The sequence below is a fragment of the Diabrotica virgifera genome, chromosome 5 (assembly GCF_917563875.1).
Source record: "Diabrotica virgifera virgifera chromosome 5, PGI_DIABVI_V3a".
In the NCBI taxonomy this organism is placed as follows: Eukaryota; Metazoa; Arthropoda; class Insecta; order Coleoptera; family Chrysomelidae; genus Diabrotica; species Diabrotica virgifera.
Window position 1 is genome coordinate 83560877 of NC_065447.1, and position 17211 is coordinate 83578087.

The following is a 17211-nucleotide window of genomic DNA, read 5'->3' on the forward strand; positions in this document are numbered from 1 at the left end:
ACTCTCATGCAAAAATCAGACTGCTATTTGTCACCAAATGAGCGTTTTAATGAGTGGAACATGTAGAATATGTCAAATGACAGGGATTATGACAGGTGATAAATAGCAGTCTGATTTTTGCATGAGAGTTTAATCTCTGTTCGGAGAGTTTAAGTCTGTTCTGTCGGGCAAAATAAATGTGCCGTTTTCGTGGTCTGACCGTTCCAAATTTTTAACCTGTTCCACAATTGAAGACCTTGGGACCAGAAGGGGACAAGCCACAATTTCGTTAAAAATGAGTTAAAGTAGAAATCGCACACTTTAAGATCATATTAATGTCCCAAACAGAAAATTTCAGCAGTTTTCTTATAGATGGGGCCGTTGTAGTTAAGTCCCGTTGTGTCACCATTACTTTATATTGCAACAGAAGGAGACAAGCCACAGTAGTAATCAACATGGCGGCGGAACAATCCCGTGCATGTAAACGGAAAATAGACTTTTCTGAGCTTGATTCTGAACACAGTGACCAAGATCCGTTTTTAAATAAAAGCGAAGATGACAAAGACTATACAGTATCCGGAAGTAGCAGCGATTGGGAAAATATAAACTCAGGAACAGTAAGTTTATTAAATGTGTGGCTTGTCCCCTTATGTTATATTTTTCGATCCTAAAAATATTAGGATTGTTCTAAAGGTTTTTTGTGGCTTATCCCTTTTTAGTAAAATACGTACTTTATTGTAGGAAAATGAATAGGTTTATATCCCACAGACTTCTCGAGTTCTCGATGGAGACACAAGGATACCCAACTATCTATCTACATAAAAAATTGACCGCAAGACTAAAAAAATCTAGTTTACGAATATGTATATAAATACAAAAGGAAAGAAAATAGAACCAAAAAAATTAGGTGCACCTTGCGGTTGCAAAAAACAGTGTAGGCAGAAATTGGTGCTTGCCAACAGATTCTACCAGATATTAAGAATAATGAACCACTGGAAGACATTGAACATTTGGACGACTTTTCAAATATTGAAAATTTTGACAACTGAATTATTTTATTGTTGCATTTTATGTTCATATTTTAGAATATAATTTTTTATACAAAAGGGGATAAGCCACATATTTTTTCAAAAAATGTTCAAAAACTCAAAAACCGTTAAATATACATTTGTGTTACTTTTACTGTGTATTTAATATCATATTTCCAAACGATTATGGGCCTTACTACCAAGAAAAATTTAAAAATTGGATTTCAGGATTTGAAAATAAGTTTAAAATGATGTTTTCTCCAAAATATTATTTGGTGGCATGCCCCCTTCTGGTCCCAAGGTCTTCAATTAAAACTGCCCCTGTTACAGTGTTCCCATATATCAAAGTTTATCCGACTAGACACCCTTAAGCTATTAACAAATTTTCAGCTTGCTATTAATCAACTTTTTTTTCGTACGCGGGATCCAGGCCTATTATTTTGATTTAAAAAATTAATTAACAATACAATGAACAAAAATAAATTTCTAAAATAAATTTATGATATTTAAAATTTTTTTGTATTCGTCGCTTTTTAAATAAATTTTACGAGCTTGTTTTTGATTGGCTTGTCTTATTTGGGACCAGTGTTAAGGAGGGATCGAGCCATGGCCGTACATATAAAAATTTGTAGGGGGCTAGACGAGATAGAAGATGTTGCACATTACATTTTGTATACTTTGGATGACAATATATAGTTTAAAGCGCCCGCAAAGCCATGGGGGCCACGGCCCCCCCATACGCATGGGCTCCTATGAATCGAGCCTTCATTTAGTTGCACGTAAACAGATGAAAATAATTGATTATTAATGGTCTGAAACAAAATCACAAAACAAATAAAACACAAGATTTTAAGTTACAATTTTCTTTATTTTTCTCTTATTTCTCATATTTTCTTCAAGTGTTAAGTTTACGTTCTTATTCCTAAAATACATGCGCGGCCGAAAGAACAAATAACATCAGGTGACAATAATTGTTTTGCAAAAATAATTTTTTAAGATTGGAATTGTTAATAATAAATTCAAATGTTGAACAAAGGTGATAATAAATAAATTTTACTGAATCCGTTATCCGTTGCTAAGCACAAACCATCCCTTTGCAAATAATCATAGTAATCTGCTCCAGTTGTCTACTTTACTGCAAAAAACAAGCTGTTTGAACTAGAATCATCTTAATAACATAACTTTTAAAGCTCTTTATAATTTGTAGCACGAAATATTGTAAAAATTTTCAGTTTCTCTGTAAATATGGTGAATATTGTATACAAACAAATGAGAATTGACAGACTTAACCGGTCTACCATTAGATGTTGCCAAGTTTCAACTTCATGGCTTGTTAAGTAAAGGTGGCTATGATAGCAGATACAGGATGCTGCAGTTAATACTCAATGGAAAGATCGACGGAAAAAGAGGAATTGGTCGAAAGAAATATTCATGGCTCCGAAACCTTCGTCAATGGACTGGCTTATCAGCAGATCAATTGTTACATGCCGCACAAGATCGAGAACGATATCGGCAAATTGTTATGGAAGCTACCCACGCCTAAAAATTTGGGCACGGTACTTAAAGAAGAAGGCTATGATTGTTCTCAAGCATTGAAATTTAGGGAATTTTAGTACGTTTGACATAAAACACCAAATAAAATGCAGCTTCTGTCAATTATTTTTGCAATCTTTTTATTTACATAATTTGTTTTTTGAAAATAAATTATTTAAATGCTTAAGTTAAATAAAATTTATTATATGGGTGGGAAGATTACATTTTTATTTTTTCCAATTCAATAATGTGCTATTATTTTAGAGGTTATTGGTAATCGGTATATCCGTAATCTCTTATAGTTTTCATTATTATTTGTGTTTGTGATAAATGATTGCATTGTAAATTTGGATCTTTAAAACAATGGTTTTATGTAGGTACCTACCTACATGTAAATAATGTTCTGTTTATACTTATGTTAATATAAATATACCTATGTATCTATTTTTATTTTGGACTTAATGTAGGTATTCAAGATAAATGTATGATATTGAAAACATGAAACTGTTTTAAATTTTAAATGTCAATGCTATTTGTGGATATTGATATTACCCCACTACACAAGGTGGTTCATCTTATTCGCCTCGGTCTCTGTACGGAAAACCACTTAATATTTAAAAAAAATTTCTTCACAGAAATATACAGGATCATCAATACTACAATCTAAAAATAATGTGAATTATACAGGGTGCTCCAAAAAAGAGAGGTATATCAAAGTTATATTTTTTCTTATGGAATGCCTTATATCAGATGACATTATTGAATTGACATTAAAAAATAAGCTCTACTTTCATAAGGGTTCCCTATACCTAAATACAGGGTGTTTTGATATATTTCGATTTTATACGAATCAAGAATCAGTAACAAATTCGTTCTTGGATCTTAATGATAGACTATTTAGCATACTTAAACAGATGCTTATTGCAACAAACTTTTTTACAGGGTGGTCAAAATATGAGATTGTTCTATTAACAAATTCAAGCTGTAATAACTTACTTATTTTAAATGGAACACCCTGTATCTTACTAGCCTATCGCGTAGAAAATTTACTTAACTTTCAATTCTTATTAGGGTTTCTTATACCTATCTCCCTACATTTTTTAAATATTTAAAGATTTCCTAATTTGTAAGCTTTAAAAATTAGAATTAAGTACCTATGTCGTGGTTATGTACAACACATCACCAACACCGGCAATAACTTGGAAATCTTAGTCAAGATACTTTCATTAATAAAGTTCACATTTTTATCATTTAATCACACAGAGTGTGAATTCCCATGTTATTCTGTAAATACCCATTTTTACATATTTTTTTTACAATAGGCTCGTTTTCGTCAAAGTAGCCATTGCATTTAATTGTTTGTAATTGCGATTCAAAAATTCAAACAAAAAGCGGTGTTCTTAAATTTACTTAATAACCGTTGGGTTAAGATATAGAAAATGCTTATACGGAATGAAATATAATTTAAATATCTTCCAGAATACGGCATCTAATATAGGGTATGCAGTTTAATATAAACATATTATTCAATGTCACATGTAGGCCAAAATCAATTAAAATAATACAACACTCTGTGTGATTACATGATAACAATGAAAATTTTATTAATGACAGTATCTTGTCTAAGTATATTGCCGGTGCTGGTGATGTGTTGTACATAACCACGACATAGGTACCTACTTAATTCTAATTTTTAAAGCTTACAAATTAGGAAATCTTTAAATATTTAAAAAATGAAGGGAGATAGGTATAGGAAACCCTAATAAGAATTGAAAGCTAAGTAAATTTTCTACGCGATAGACTAGTAAGATACAGGGTGTTCCATTTAAAATAAGTAACTTATTACAGCTTGAATTTGTTAATAGAACAATCTCATATTTTGACCACCCTGTAAGAAAGTTTGTTGCAATAAGCATCTGTTTAAGTATGCTAAATAGTCTACTATTAAGATCCAAGAACGAATTTGTTACTGATTCTTAGATTCGTAGATATTTATTTTTTTCTAAAACCTTACATTTTTATAAAAATCGAAATAAATCAAAACACCCTGTATTTAGGTATAGGGAACCCTTATGAAAGTATAGCTTATTTTTTAATGTCAATTCAATAATGTCATCAGATATAAGGCGAAAATATATAACTTTGATATACCTCTCTTTTTTTTAGCACCCTGTATAATTCATATTATTTTTAGATTGTAGTATTGATGGCCCTGTATATTTCTGTGAAGACATTTTTTTTAAATATCAAGTGGTTTTCCGTACAGACACCGAGGCGAATAAGATGAACCACCCTGTATATAACAAAATAATGTGATATTACTTTATTTTTGTTGGGGAGTAATGGGTACTAATCAAATATTTAAAGGACATAGAGAAAACACTAGGAGATACCCTTTATTTCTCACTGAAAGGAAGGAAATAAAACTTGGGTGCTTCATAGTATGTACCTACCGTTTTATTAATGGTGTCAGCTTTCTTCTGTTTATATACTTCATCAGACTTAAAACTACAAAACAAAGAACTAACGATCAAACCATGACATTGGAACTTGATATAAAATGCAATTTACAATTTCCGTGGGAATAAGTCACAATTTAAGTTTGAAATTAAATTTATTTGATGTTTAAATTTTTAAAGACAAATCACATGCTATGATTTTTCTGACGGATATTCTTAAGTTAAATTTGATTTTATGTAATCGAATGAACTATCTTTAAATAAAATCGTCCCTTGTCAATATGAATGAGTCAGATAAACTTAAATTATTAGAAGGATTTTGTACCAAGCAACAAAAACAATATTGATATAAAATATTAACAATCTTACCCAAATAACAGCACAAAAGTATATATTTTTGAATATTGCCCCAGTATAACAAAATACTGTGATATTACTTTATTTGAAATTATTACTAAATTTGAATTACTTTATTCTTGGTGGGGAGTAATGGGTACTAATGAAATATTATTCAAAGTACGTACATAGAGAAAACACTGGGAGACAGTGACGGTTTAAGACATCATGGGGCCCTAGGCGGCCATAAGGAGTAGGCCCCTTTATATCGACCATTTACTTAAAACAAATTTACAGATATTTATGTTGTTTCGGGAAGTAGTTACTCCAAAAATAAATTACGACAATGTAAAAAAGATCATTTTTTTTTTGTTTTTATTTCGCAACAACTTTTCATTAATTTTCCATAGCTAATATGGCAAAGAAAAAAGGGATATTGTGTCGATGTGTGATTTCGCCCTGGGTATGAGTGCCACCCCTTCGGGGGTGAAAAAACATACATTCAAAATAATGGATAACTGATTAATTCTAAGTAACTTTTGTTCTATCGAGTTTTTTCACTAAATCAATACTTTTTTGAGTTATTTGCGAGTGAATATGTTCATTTTTCAACAAAAAAATAACTCCTTTTTAGACGGTTTTTCGCAAATAACTCCAAAATTAAGTATTTTATCGAAAAATATTCTTAGAAAAAATATAGCGTGTACAAAATTAAAAAAAAATGGTGTATGTATATATGAAGTATGTACACCCAGTATAAGCAGAGCTGGAGCTAATGAAAAGTAGATTCTTATTCGATAAATTCCAAATCAAATATTTCAACGTAAGTTACTAAAAAATGAAGCACTTTTCGGTGAACAATCATCACAACTTTTTTAGTGTTAAAAAAGTTTTATTTTTGTTTTTTTTTAAACAAGTTTCAAGTATCAAAATTAAGCAAGTAAAGCTTAAAATAATGTTGATTTCTTTTTTGGCACAAAAATCTTGAAAATTTATGAAAATCTTGAAAAAACTTATAAGTATATTATTTATATGATCTGTAAGTTTTACCGGTTCACAGTGCTTATATTTCAAAAAATTGGGATTTAAAGTAAAACAAATTTTTTGAAATTTTGAAAAAAAAAAATGTTTTTTTTTTAAAATAACTTAAAAATTATTAGTGGTACCAAAAATCCTAAAGAGTAAAAAATATAGGTTTTGATCTTCTGAATATTTTAGATTTTTGCTTTTTTGGAAAATAAAAATTGGTTAAAATATGACTGTTCAAAATTTGCATACCCTGGGTAGAGAATTTTTCATTTATTAAAAATTAATAAATGAAAATAGTTTCTATCCTTGTGGAATCGGTACTCACCGGAGGGACCGCAGACGTTCAGATACAATTAGCGTCTCTTTGCAAAAACACTGACGACTTTACTAAGTAACAAGACATTTACTCAACACACACACTACCCACTACACTAGGTACCTGATTGGAAAAATCCACTGTACAATGCCAATGGCCATTAGTTGTCGAAGCATTAAGCTAAACAAAAAAATTGCATACACTCGTGATTAGTGACTTGTTCAAGCCCTTTCTACTACAGCCATTTTATAAATAAGTACTTTATACCGATAAAACTTACAGAGCATATAAACAATACATAAGTAAAGTAGCTTGTGAAGCGGTAAGGATTAATTTCATTTGGGATGCTAATTAGGGGGTTATTTTCATCAGTTTTTTTTATACTCAAAAAATGGGATCAACTTTATTTTGAGCGTATCTTGCTTACTTCTTATGATAGATTTTTTAAAAAACAAAAATAATGCTTTTTTAAAACATTTAAACAAGTTATGATGAATTTTCCATGAAAAGTGCTTCATTTTTTGATTATTTCACGTTGAAATATTCGATATGGAATTTGACGAATAAGAACCTACTTTTCATTAGCTACAACTCTGCTTCTACTGGGTCTACAGACTGCACATATACACCATTTTTCAATTTTTTAAAAGCTATATTTTTGCTAAGAATATTTTTTCGATAAAATACTTACTTTTTGAGTTATTTGCGAAAAACCGTCTAAAAACGTGTTCGTGTTATTTTTTGTTAAAAATGAATTCACTTGCAAATAACTCGAAATGTATTGACTTGATGAACAAACTCTGAACAAAGGTCAGTTTATTCACTTTCGGACGTATTTTCACGGTATATTTTTTCATCCACGAGAAGGAGTGGACTCAACCGTAGAGCAAAAACATACATTGGCACAATATCACTTTTTTGTTTGACATGTTGGCTATGCTTATATACCAAATTTCATGTCAATACAAGCTCTTGTTTCAAATCCAAAGGTTCTTTAAAATCCAGAGGTTTTGCAATATTTTACCGTGAGTGAATGGACTATAAGGCCCATCGGTAGGCAGAAATTGAAAAAAAAAACGTACCATACCAAAATAATTACCAGCTTTTATCAAAATTTGCTTGCAAAATTAATTACCAAATTGAGGGAATGAGTAGAACATGGAATATAAAGATGCCTTTGAAGATAACTGCTTAAGTAATTTGTCTTGAAGTCGGTTGTATCTTTCTGATATTTGACAAAAGACAAAGCAAAAAACTGAGTTTGATTGGAAATCATAAATTAACCATTTTCTTTTTTTTTGTCTCAGTTAGCCCTGTTTGATTTTTTTTAACATTTTAATATTTTTTTAAATAACTGCTTAAATAATTGAATATTAATTAATGCATTTGTGTGGGATAAGGGCCCCATCAACTGCCCGGGCCCTAGACGGCCGCCTAGTCCGCCTAATGGTTAATCCGGCACTGCTGGGAGATCTCCTTTATTTCTTACTGAGCAAATAAAACTCTGGTGCCTAAATCCACTAAAAATTTCTTACAGTACTTTTCTTTTCTAGATATCTACTTTCATTTCATCTTTCTTATTTATTGTCCAATTGTCACAATCATACGAAGCCACTGGTCAAATGCCTGTTTCATGTACCTACATATTTGAATTATAGCTGCCCTACATACATTTTTGACTTCAATCTTATACCATTGTTCTGCTTCCTTCTCTGCTTATTGTGCTGTCTTCTAACGAAGGTTGGCAATCACTTCTTTAAACGGTTCTCTATCTTTTGCAATATGATATACATATCTGTTCAACGCTGAGGTTAGTTCAATCTCTGATATTCCTCAGCCATGCTTCCTTTTAGAAGTATCTTTTCTATTTCTTCTTACTTCTTCTATATTTATTAATTATTGTCACTCCCAAATACTTGAAGTGAAATGCCAAATACTGGCATTTTCAATTCTGGACCTCGGAGGTAAACTACACTATGTCCACATGGTGTTATTTTAAACAAGTTCCTTTAGTCCACTGATTTTATTAGTTGGATTATACAAATTGGTAATATATTATCATTAAACTATGGTCATATTGACTTATGATTATATTATTGACTATTGACAACCGATTATGGGATATATCAGATCTTTATTAACATCCCAAGCGCTCTAAACTTTGGTGCAAACACAGTTGCTCGAAATGACATAGTGTAGTTTACCTCAGAGGTCCAGAATTGTGCATGCCTTTGTTCCTGTTTTTAGTGTGACAAATTTATTCTATTTTATCTCTCCACACATTTCAATATAATTTTTCAAGTTCCTAACCAACTTCAGTTTTTTCTTAAAGACAACAATGCCATCTGCATAAAAAATAGTATATTGCTGTTTACATGCATAATTAACTTTATAATTTTTAAGGAAAGGTTTGTCAAATAAACACTTATTTAAAAGGAGGGAAACTCATACTCATTTATTTTAAAATAAAATATAAAAATACATAATGAGAAATAAAATGAATGTATCTAACATAATACAGGGATTCAATAATATATTCTCAGAATAAATAAACAAATTCCAGTTGAATGTAGAACAAGAGAAAGACACAAAATTACTGGCGGTTGTTCGCAAATAACTCAAAAAGTAAGTATGTATTTGATTGAAAAAAATATTTTCAGCAAAAATGTAGGTTATGAAAAAATTAAGTCTATCCACCCAGTAAAAGCAAAGTTGTAGCTCATGAAAAATTGGTCTAATTCGTCAAATTCTAAACCGAATATTTAACATGAAATAACCAAAAATTAAGCGTTTTTCGGGGTAAGGTCATTAAAACTTTCTTAAAGTGTTTAAAAAAACTTTATTTTTTATAAAAGTTTCTAGCATCAAAACTAAGTGAGCTGTGCCCAAATTACGGTTAAAACCTTGTTTGGTTGAAAAAAATTGTGAAAATCTCTCTCTATTTAGCACCCCAAATGAAGCTAATCATTACCGCTTTACAAATTACTTAACTTTTTTTATATGACTAGTAAGTTTCACCAGTTCAAAGTGCTTATTGTTGAAAGGGCTTGAACCAGTCAGTAATCACGAGTGTATGCAAATTTTGAACAGCCACATCTTAACCAATTTTTGTCTTACAGAAAAACAAAATAAAACACAAAATATTTACAAAAGCAAAACCACCTACATTTCTTTACTGTTTGACGTTTTTCGTATCACTAATACTTTATAAGTTATTTTGAAAAAAGGCCGTTTTTCCAAAATAAAGATTTTTTTTACTATAAAACCAAATTTCTTCAAAAATAAGAACTTCGAACCGGTCAAAGTTACAGATCATATAAACAATACATGCTACGTGCTAAATAGGGAGAAATTTTCACGATTATTTTTTTTACCAAAAAAGGGAGCCAACTTTATTTTGAGCGTAACTCGCCTAGTTTTGATGCTAGAAACTTTTATAAAAAAATAAAAATAAAGCTCTTTTTTAAACATTAAAAAAAAACTTTTAATGAGTTTTCCCCAAAAAGTGCTTCACTTTTTGGTTATTCACGTTGAAATATTCGATTTGGAATTGGACGGATCAGAACAATTTTTCATGAGCTACAACTTTGCTTTTACTGTGTCGATATACTTCATGAATACACCATTTTTTTTTGTTTTTTTTATAAGTTACATTTTTTAACGTTTTATAAGTTACATTTTTGCTAAAAACCGCTTGAAAACATGTTTTCTTTGTTGAAAAATAAATATTTTCCCTCACAAATAACTTGAAAAGTATTGACTTATATAAACTCTATAGAACAAAAATTGATTTAGAATTGGTAAATTTATCCATTTCCGGACTTATTTTAAACGTATGTTTTTCACCCCCGATAAACATCCCTTTCGTCCCCCCCAAGTAAAAGCAACGAACGACACAAGTCCGACTTTGAAGTTGAAGTTTAAGTAGAACCTAACTCAAATTGTCAAGCAAATCCGTCGTGGCTCGTGGCGCTGATAATTACACTCCAAAACGGTCTTTTACTTGGCTACTAATAGTGTATTCATGCACTGTTTATGGCAACTTACATTTTTCATCTATGCGTAAAATAATATAATAACACATTTTTACATATATATTAGACGACAAGATGGGGCCCCTGACATATTTGGACCCCCCCGCAAGCTTCATGCAGCGGGGGCCTCTGTTACGCCCCTGCCAGAAACTCTCCCGACAAACGAAGACCCGAGATTTCTCAGAAAATTTTAAGACAATTTAACTCAATTCACCTAGTCCGAAAATGCAACCTAAGGGAGCTAGAGCTCTTTGAAGATGGCGTCTTGTAATTAGTTTTTTTAAAATACCCCCAGAACCCATATGTGTGTATTATTTTACTCTTTTCTTTCCTGTCCCGATTAGGAACCATTGAGAAATACTTAGAAGCCACGTAAGTAAGTAATTAATTTTATAAAAAGCCCTGAGATTGAAAACATATTGATATGTGATCTGGTAAATTAATTAGATTATTATAAATGCATTGATTAAATTAAATGACATATAAGAATATTATCTCATATCAATAATCAAGATCACATCAACTGTCGTCCAACGTGGAAAGCATTGAAAAGTATTTCTAGTGGCAAATTTGAAGGATAGAAAGAGTAAAGCCGGTATTTGAAAATTTATATGCCTGTGGTAAAAAGTGAGATACTTACATTTGATAACAAAAATTTTTAGATCTCTTTAGGTAAAAATTTTACATAACTGATTTAATATTTTATTTTTACGATATTTACATTTGATATATTTATTGACAATTTATAATATTTGGGTGAGAAAAAGTCGTATTGGTAACACACTAGTAAAATTTCATATTTGGCGGGGATAGTACTTCTTGAAAACAAATGTCTGTGACAAGAAGCCAAAGCAAAGACAACAAGAAACAAAAAGAACATTCAGACCAAGAAGATATTTTAGACACGACAATCATGGCATCAGAACAGCAAGAATTATCAGGAATAGAAAAGATATTACAACTTATGCAAATCCAGTCACAAAAAATGGATGAAGCAAAACGAACAATGGATAAAAATCAGGAAGAAACATCAAAGAAAATGGATGAATCAAATCAAAAAATGGATGAAACACAAAAGAAAATGGATAAGATCCAAGACAATCAAAGGGAACAAAACAGGCAATGGATAAAATGCAAGAAAATCAGGAAGAAACATCAAAAAAAAATGGATGAATCACAACAAAAAATGGAACAGAAAATGGATAAAGTGGAGAAAAAAATGGATGACAATCAACAGGAAACAAAACAAGCGATAGAAGAGAACAATAAGAAAATAGAGGAACGCATAGAAAAGTATGAAATGAAAATTAAAGATCACCTGCAAAAACAAGAAATGAGAATGAAGGACCACATGAAAGAACAAGAAATGAAAATTCAAAATAAAATGAAGGAGTTAACGAATTGCCAGAAAAAAGAAATGGAAAGTTTGGAAAACAAGTTGCAAAACGCTATTCAAGCAGACATAGAAGAAGTGGAAAGAAAGATTGCGGAAATCAATACTCAACAGAATGTCGGAGAAAGAAGAGAAATGGTTATACATAGCACAGATGACGTGAAGATAAGGTTTGGCGGGGATGTAAGAAGATTACACCCAGTGCCGTTCATAAATAGCCTAAAAAAGAAAATACAGCACATCGGAAATTTCGAAACAGCAAAAGAAACTATCAGAAACCATCTCAAATATGAAGCAAGCCTATGGTTCGATAGTAAAGAAGAAGAATTTGAACAAAAATTTTTGAATTATTTCTGGGGAAAGGTCCAACAATTGGAAATTAACAAGGAATTGCAAAATGGGAAATACAATGATAGGATGGGTGTATCAGAAAGGACATATGCTTTGCAAATTTACAATAATGCAAAACATTTACAATATAATTACTCATCGGAACAATTAGTCGAACTGATTGCAAGACATTTCGAGGAAACGCTGGAAGACCATATCACATTGCAAAATTACAAAGACATAGATAGTTTATGCCAATTCCTACAAATAAGAGAATCACGTCTAAGAGAAAGAAAATCAAGAAGGTTGCGAGAAGATTACAGGCCCCGAGAAACACAAGATTACAGAGATAGAAATCAAAATAGGAGGGACTATACAAGACGAGATTTTAATCCCAGAAGGGAAAACGAAAATAGAGACAACGGAAGAGGAAATTATGAACAAAGAAATAGGAAATGGAATGAGGACAGAAATCGAGAATACCAGAATAGAAACACCACACGCTCAAATCAAGAAAACAGAAATAATGGTAGACAAAATGAACAGGGATATCGAGAAAACCGAAACAGATCCGACAGACCAAGAGAAGATAGAAGAGAAGTAAATAATACCCAGACAGATGAATATGACGGAGAGAGACATTATGACGAAAATATAAACAACGATGAGCAACCGGCGTCTTTTCACGACGGCGGCGCTCACTAAAAACCAAAAATCAAACAGGAATCTTTTGTCACCCCAAGGAGTTTATTAAATTGGCAGGAAACAACGAAAAGAAAAATGGAGTTAATTTAAAATTTGTGGATGGATTTATCAATGAGAAACCAATTAAAATTATGATAGACACTGGATCTGAAATAACATTGGTCAACAGAAAACTAATAGAAGAAGTTAACTTAACAAATTTAATTTACAAAATACCTAGGGTAAATTTAGTGGGCGCAAACAAACGGACATTGGCAACTATAAATGAAGGCATACGAGTAATGGTACGACTGGGTAAGAATATGTATGCACTACAATGTGTAATAATGCCAAACATGTCACATGACATGATAGTAGGAGTTGACGAATTGGCAGAAAAACATGTAGTGATAGATTTTAAAAATAATACGATGAAACTAACAGAAGAAAAAGAAAAAGAACAGGACAAGGAACATGAGAAACAAAATACGGACGAATCAGGTAAAGAACAAACAGTGGAAATGAATTTGGCAGCGAAGCAAGGACAAAGAAAAAAAAGTAGAAAAGGTCAGAAAAAGATAAAAGAAAATGAAACCTGTGGCTCCTCAAAAGAAGAGTTGAGCCCAGAAGAAGAAAATTTGAGAGTATCAGAAACAAAGGAAACCTGGGATTCCTCAAAAGAAGAGACGAGCTCAGGAGAAGAAGAAATAAAGCTAAAAAATGAAAGTGAAAAGAATATGATTGAAACAGTGGTATTTGAAGAGGAGGTATATGCAAACGAGGATGCAGAATGCACGGTAAACATGTGTGAAGAATCTGAGAAAGAAGACAGAAAATTAATATGTGGAGAAGGGAAAGAAAAAGAATTGCGGTTGATGTTAAGAAACTACGAAAATTTGATCAATGAGGAAAACAGAGTGGCTAAAAAGTACGAACATTCATTTGAGGTGAAAAACTTGGGAAATTTTCGATCAAAGACTTACCCGATTCCATACAAGTATCGACAAGAGGTGAAAGAAGAAATAAATAAAATGTTGGAAGATCAAATCATCGAAAGATGTGATTCACCGTATGTTAACCCGATTGTGATAGTAAAGAAAAGCAATGGAGAATTGAGATTATGTTTAGATGCCAGGAATATCAACCAGCACACTGTATCACAATATGAATCACCTCTAAACATCGAGGCCATTTTTGGAAGAATCACCGGGTCACACATATTTTCGAAAATTGACTTAAAACACAGTTTTTGGTTGATACCGTTAGCTGAAAAGTGTAGAAACTACACCGCTTTTTCTATTGATGGCATTGTCTACCGGTTTAAGGTAGTGCCATTTGGATTGCAGAGTGCTTGTGCTGCACTCGTCCGAGCTCTACATACCATTTTGAATCGCCATGAAGATTTCATAGTTCATTATATCGATGATTTATTAATTTTTTCACAAGATACTCAGAGTCATCTGGAACACATAGAAATAATTCTGGAAGAATTGGACACAGCGGGATTGAAATTAAACATTGAAAAATGTCAATTTTTTCAAAAAGAAGTCATTTATTTGGGTTTTCAATTGGACACCAAAACAGTAAGATTAGCCGAAGACAGAGTCAAGCTCATAGATGAATACCCAAGACCAACGAATTTGAAAACATTGAGAGGTTTTCTTGGCACGATTAATTATTTTATAAAGCTGATTCCCGATTTGAGCCAAAAGGAAATCCCTCTGATAAAATTGCTTAAAAAAGGAATAAAATGGAATTGGAAAGAAGAACAGGAGGAAGCTTTCGAAACATTAAAACGAGAATTCGCAAAAGGAACGAAAATATACCACCCCATTTACAATTTACCTTTTATACTCCGAACTGATGCGTCCATACAAAAATTTGCAGGAGTTCTGTCTCAAATACAAAACGACCAAGAAGTGCCGATATGTTTTATATCTCGAGTGACTAAAACACATGAGAGAAAATATAGTGTTACAGAATTGGAGTTTGCCAGTGTACTATATTGCGTAAACAAATTGAGGTTTTACTTATTGGGAGCAAAATTCACAATCGAAACAGACCATGCAGCTTTAGTACATATCATGAAGAACAGATTAGTAAATAATAGAATACATAGAGGCATTCTATTATTACAGGAGTATGATTTTGAGTTCCGATATACAAAAGGAAAAGACAACATAATAGCCGACGCTCTAACACGGGATGAGGACACCGGAAAAAAGGAAACAATTACTCTACAGGTGGGACTAAATAGATTAATACAAGAAGAAGGGATATATTCGTTAAATGAGATAAGGACAAACCAGGAAGACCTAGAGGAAAGAGAGAAAAGAAGAGCGGAAATAGAAAATAACATATATTTTAAGAGAATAGACGGAAAGGAACTATATTTAGTGACACAGACATTGGCCGAAAAGATAATAAAGAAATTACATGAGGACAATGGGCATATCGGTAGCAGAAAAGTTTGGCTCGTTTTTAGGGAAAATTACATCAGCCGACAGGATTACCGCATTGCAAAGGAAATTACCCAGAAGTGCGATGTATGTCAAAAATATAAGAGTCGGAATTTCAAAAACGAAAATTTTGCCAAAAATATTGAAGCCCGAAACAAACTAGACATTGTAGCAATAGATATGTTAAGCGATCTAATTATGACCACTAAAAGGAACAAACATATTCTGGTAATGGTGGATGTGTTTTCAAAATACGTAAAATTATATAGTTGCCGCACCACAAAAGGGGAAGAAATATTAAGAAAAATCGACAATTTTATAGCCATAGTAGGAACACCAAAAAAGATTCTACTGGACAATGCAACGTATTTCCGAAATGATCGTTTCAAGGGACAACTTCGAGAACGAGGAATAGAGACAAATTTTGTCAGCATCAGGCATCCACAGAGTAATCCTTCGGAACGATTCATACAGGAAGTGACGAAATTTCTTCGCATTGCAACAGATGGTCAACATCGCCACTGGGACAGGAAAATGGCGGAAATAGAAAGGTATCTAAATACAATTCCGAGCACAGTAACAAAAGAGACCCCAGAATACATCATGAAGGGTTTACTGCCGATAAGGCCATGGGAAGACCAAGAGCCAAAAGAATATCAACAGGTGATTGAAACCGTACAGAGAAGATTACGGCGAAGCAACGAAAAATATATCCAAAGACAGGAACAAAATAGAAAAAGAAGACCAGTGACTTTCCAAAAGGGTGAAAAAGTACTCGTGAGGGCATTACGAGTATCAAATCTTCCTGGGGGCATTTGCGCAAAGTTGATGCCTGTTTTCGAAGGCCCGTACATCGTGAATAATGAAAATGGGATAAATAGTTATGAGTTGAGGCACAGGAACTCGGAAAAGATCCGAGGAATTTATAATATTCACGATGTATACAAATATCACGAATAAAAGACAGATACATGAAGTAGATAGTAAGTTAGGATATAAGACGTAGATTAAAGTAAGGAAATATACAGGGAGTTGGTTTTGCCTCGAGAAAATTTATTTAAAAATGCAGATAAATTTTATCGAATACAAGGCGGGGATTTGTTATATTTCTATTTGATATGAAAATTAAATTTTGATAATTATAAACAGAATTCAATTTAATATAAAATATTTTCAATTTTCTCAACCACGGGCATATAAATTTAGAACAATCTGTATACAACAAATTGTTATGTTTAATTTTAAGAAGTGATTAGACGAAGCTTACGAAACTCGGGACAATGCGCTTAGAATAAACAAAGTGAATGGCGCGTACCATTATCGTTGTTCGCGGAAGGTTCGATCATTAGCCTATGCTAAATAAGACTCAGTTGAACAAGATAATAGGTCATTATCGTTTTTCGCGGAAGGTTCGATCATTAGCCTATGCTAAATAAGACTCAGTTGAAATAGAGAATAGGTCATTAAAATTTGTCAATAGTAGAAAGTAATTTTAGAATGGGAATTAACTATTTCTTTTTTGAAATCCATTAAGCATATTTAGAAAGATTAAAAATTGGTTTTTGAGGAAGACTGCGAATGAGAGTTGGTGGTGGAAGGTTGATTTGTGAATTTGGAAGGGATATTTAGAA

At 32.0% G+C, this 17211-nt stretch overlaps 1 protein-coding gene across 1 annotated transcript in view; it reads left to right on the forward strand.

The window, feature by feature from the left end:
- Window positions 1-434: 434 nt before the first annotated feature.
- LOC126885392 (zinc finger protein 177-like) overlaps window positions 435-17211 on the forward strand; it is a gene marked incomplete at its 3' end in the record, with an annotated part of 32395 nt that continues 15618 nt past the window's right edge. The window contains exon 1 of the mRNA XM_050651956.1: window positions 435-596. Within this exon, the coding sequence (XP_050507913.1) occupies window positions 435-596 (162 nt within the window). The remainder of the gene's footprint in view (window positions 597-17211) is intronic.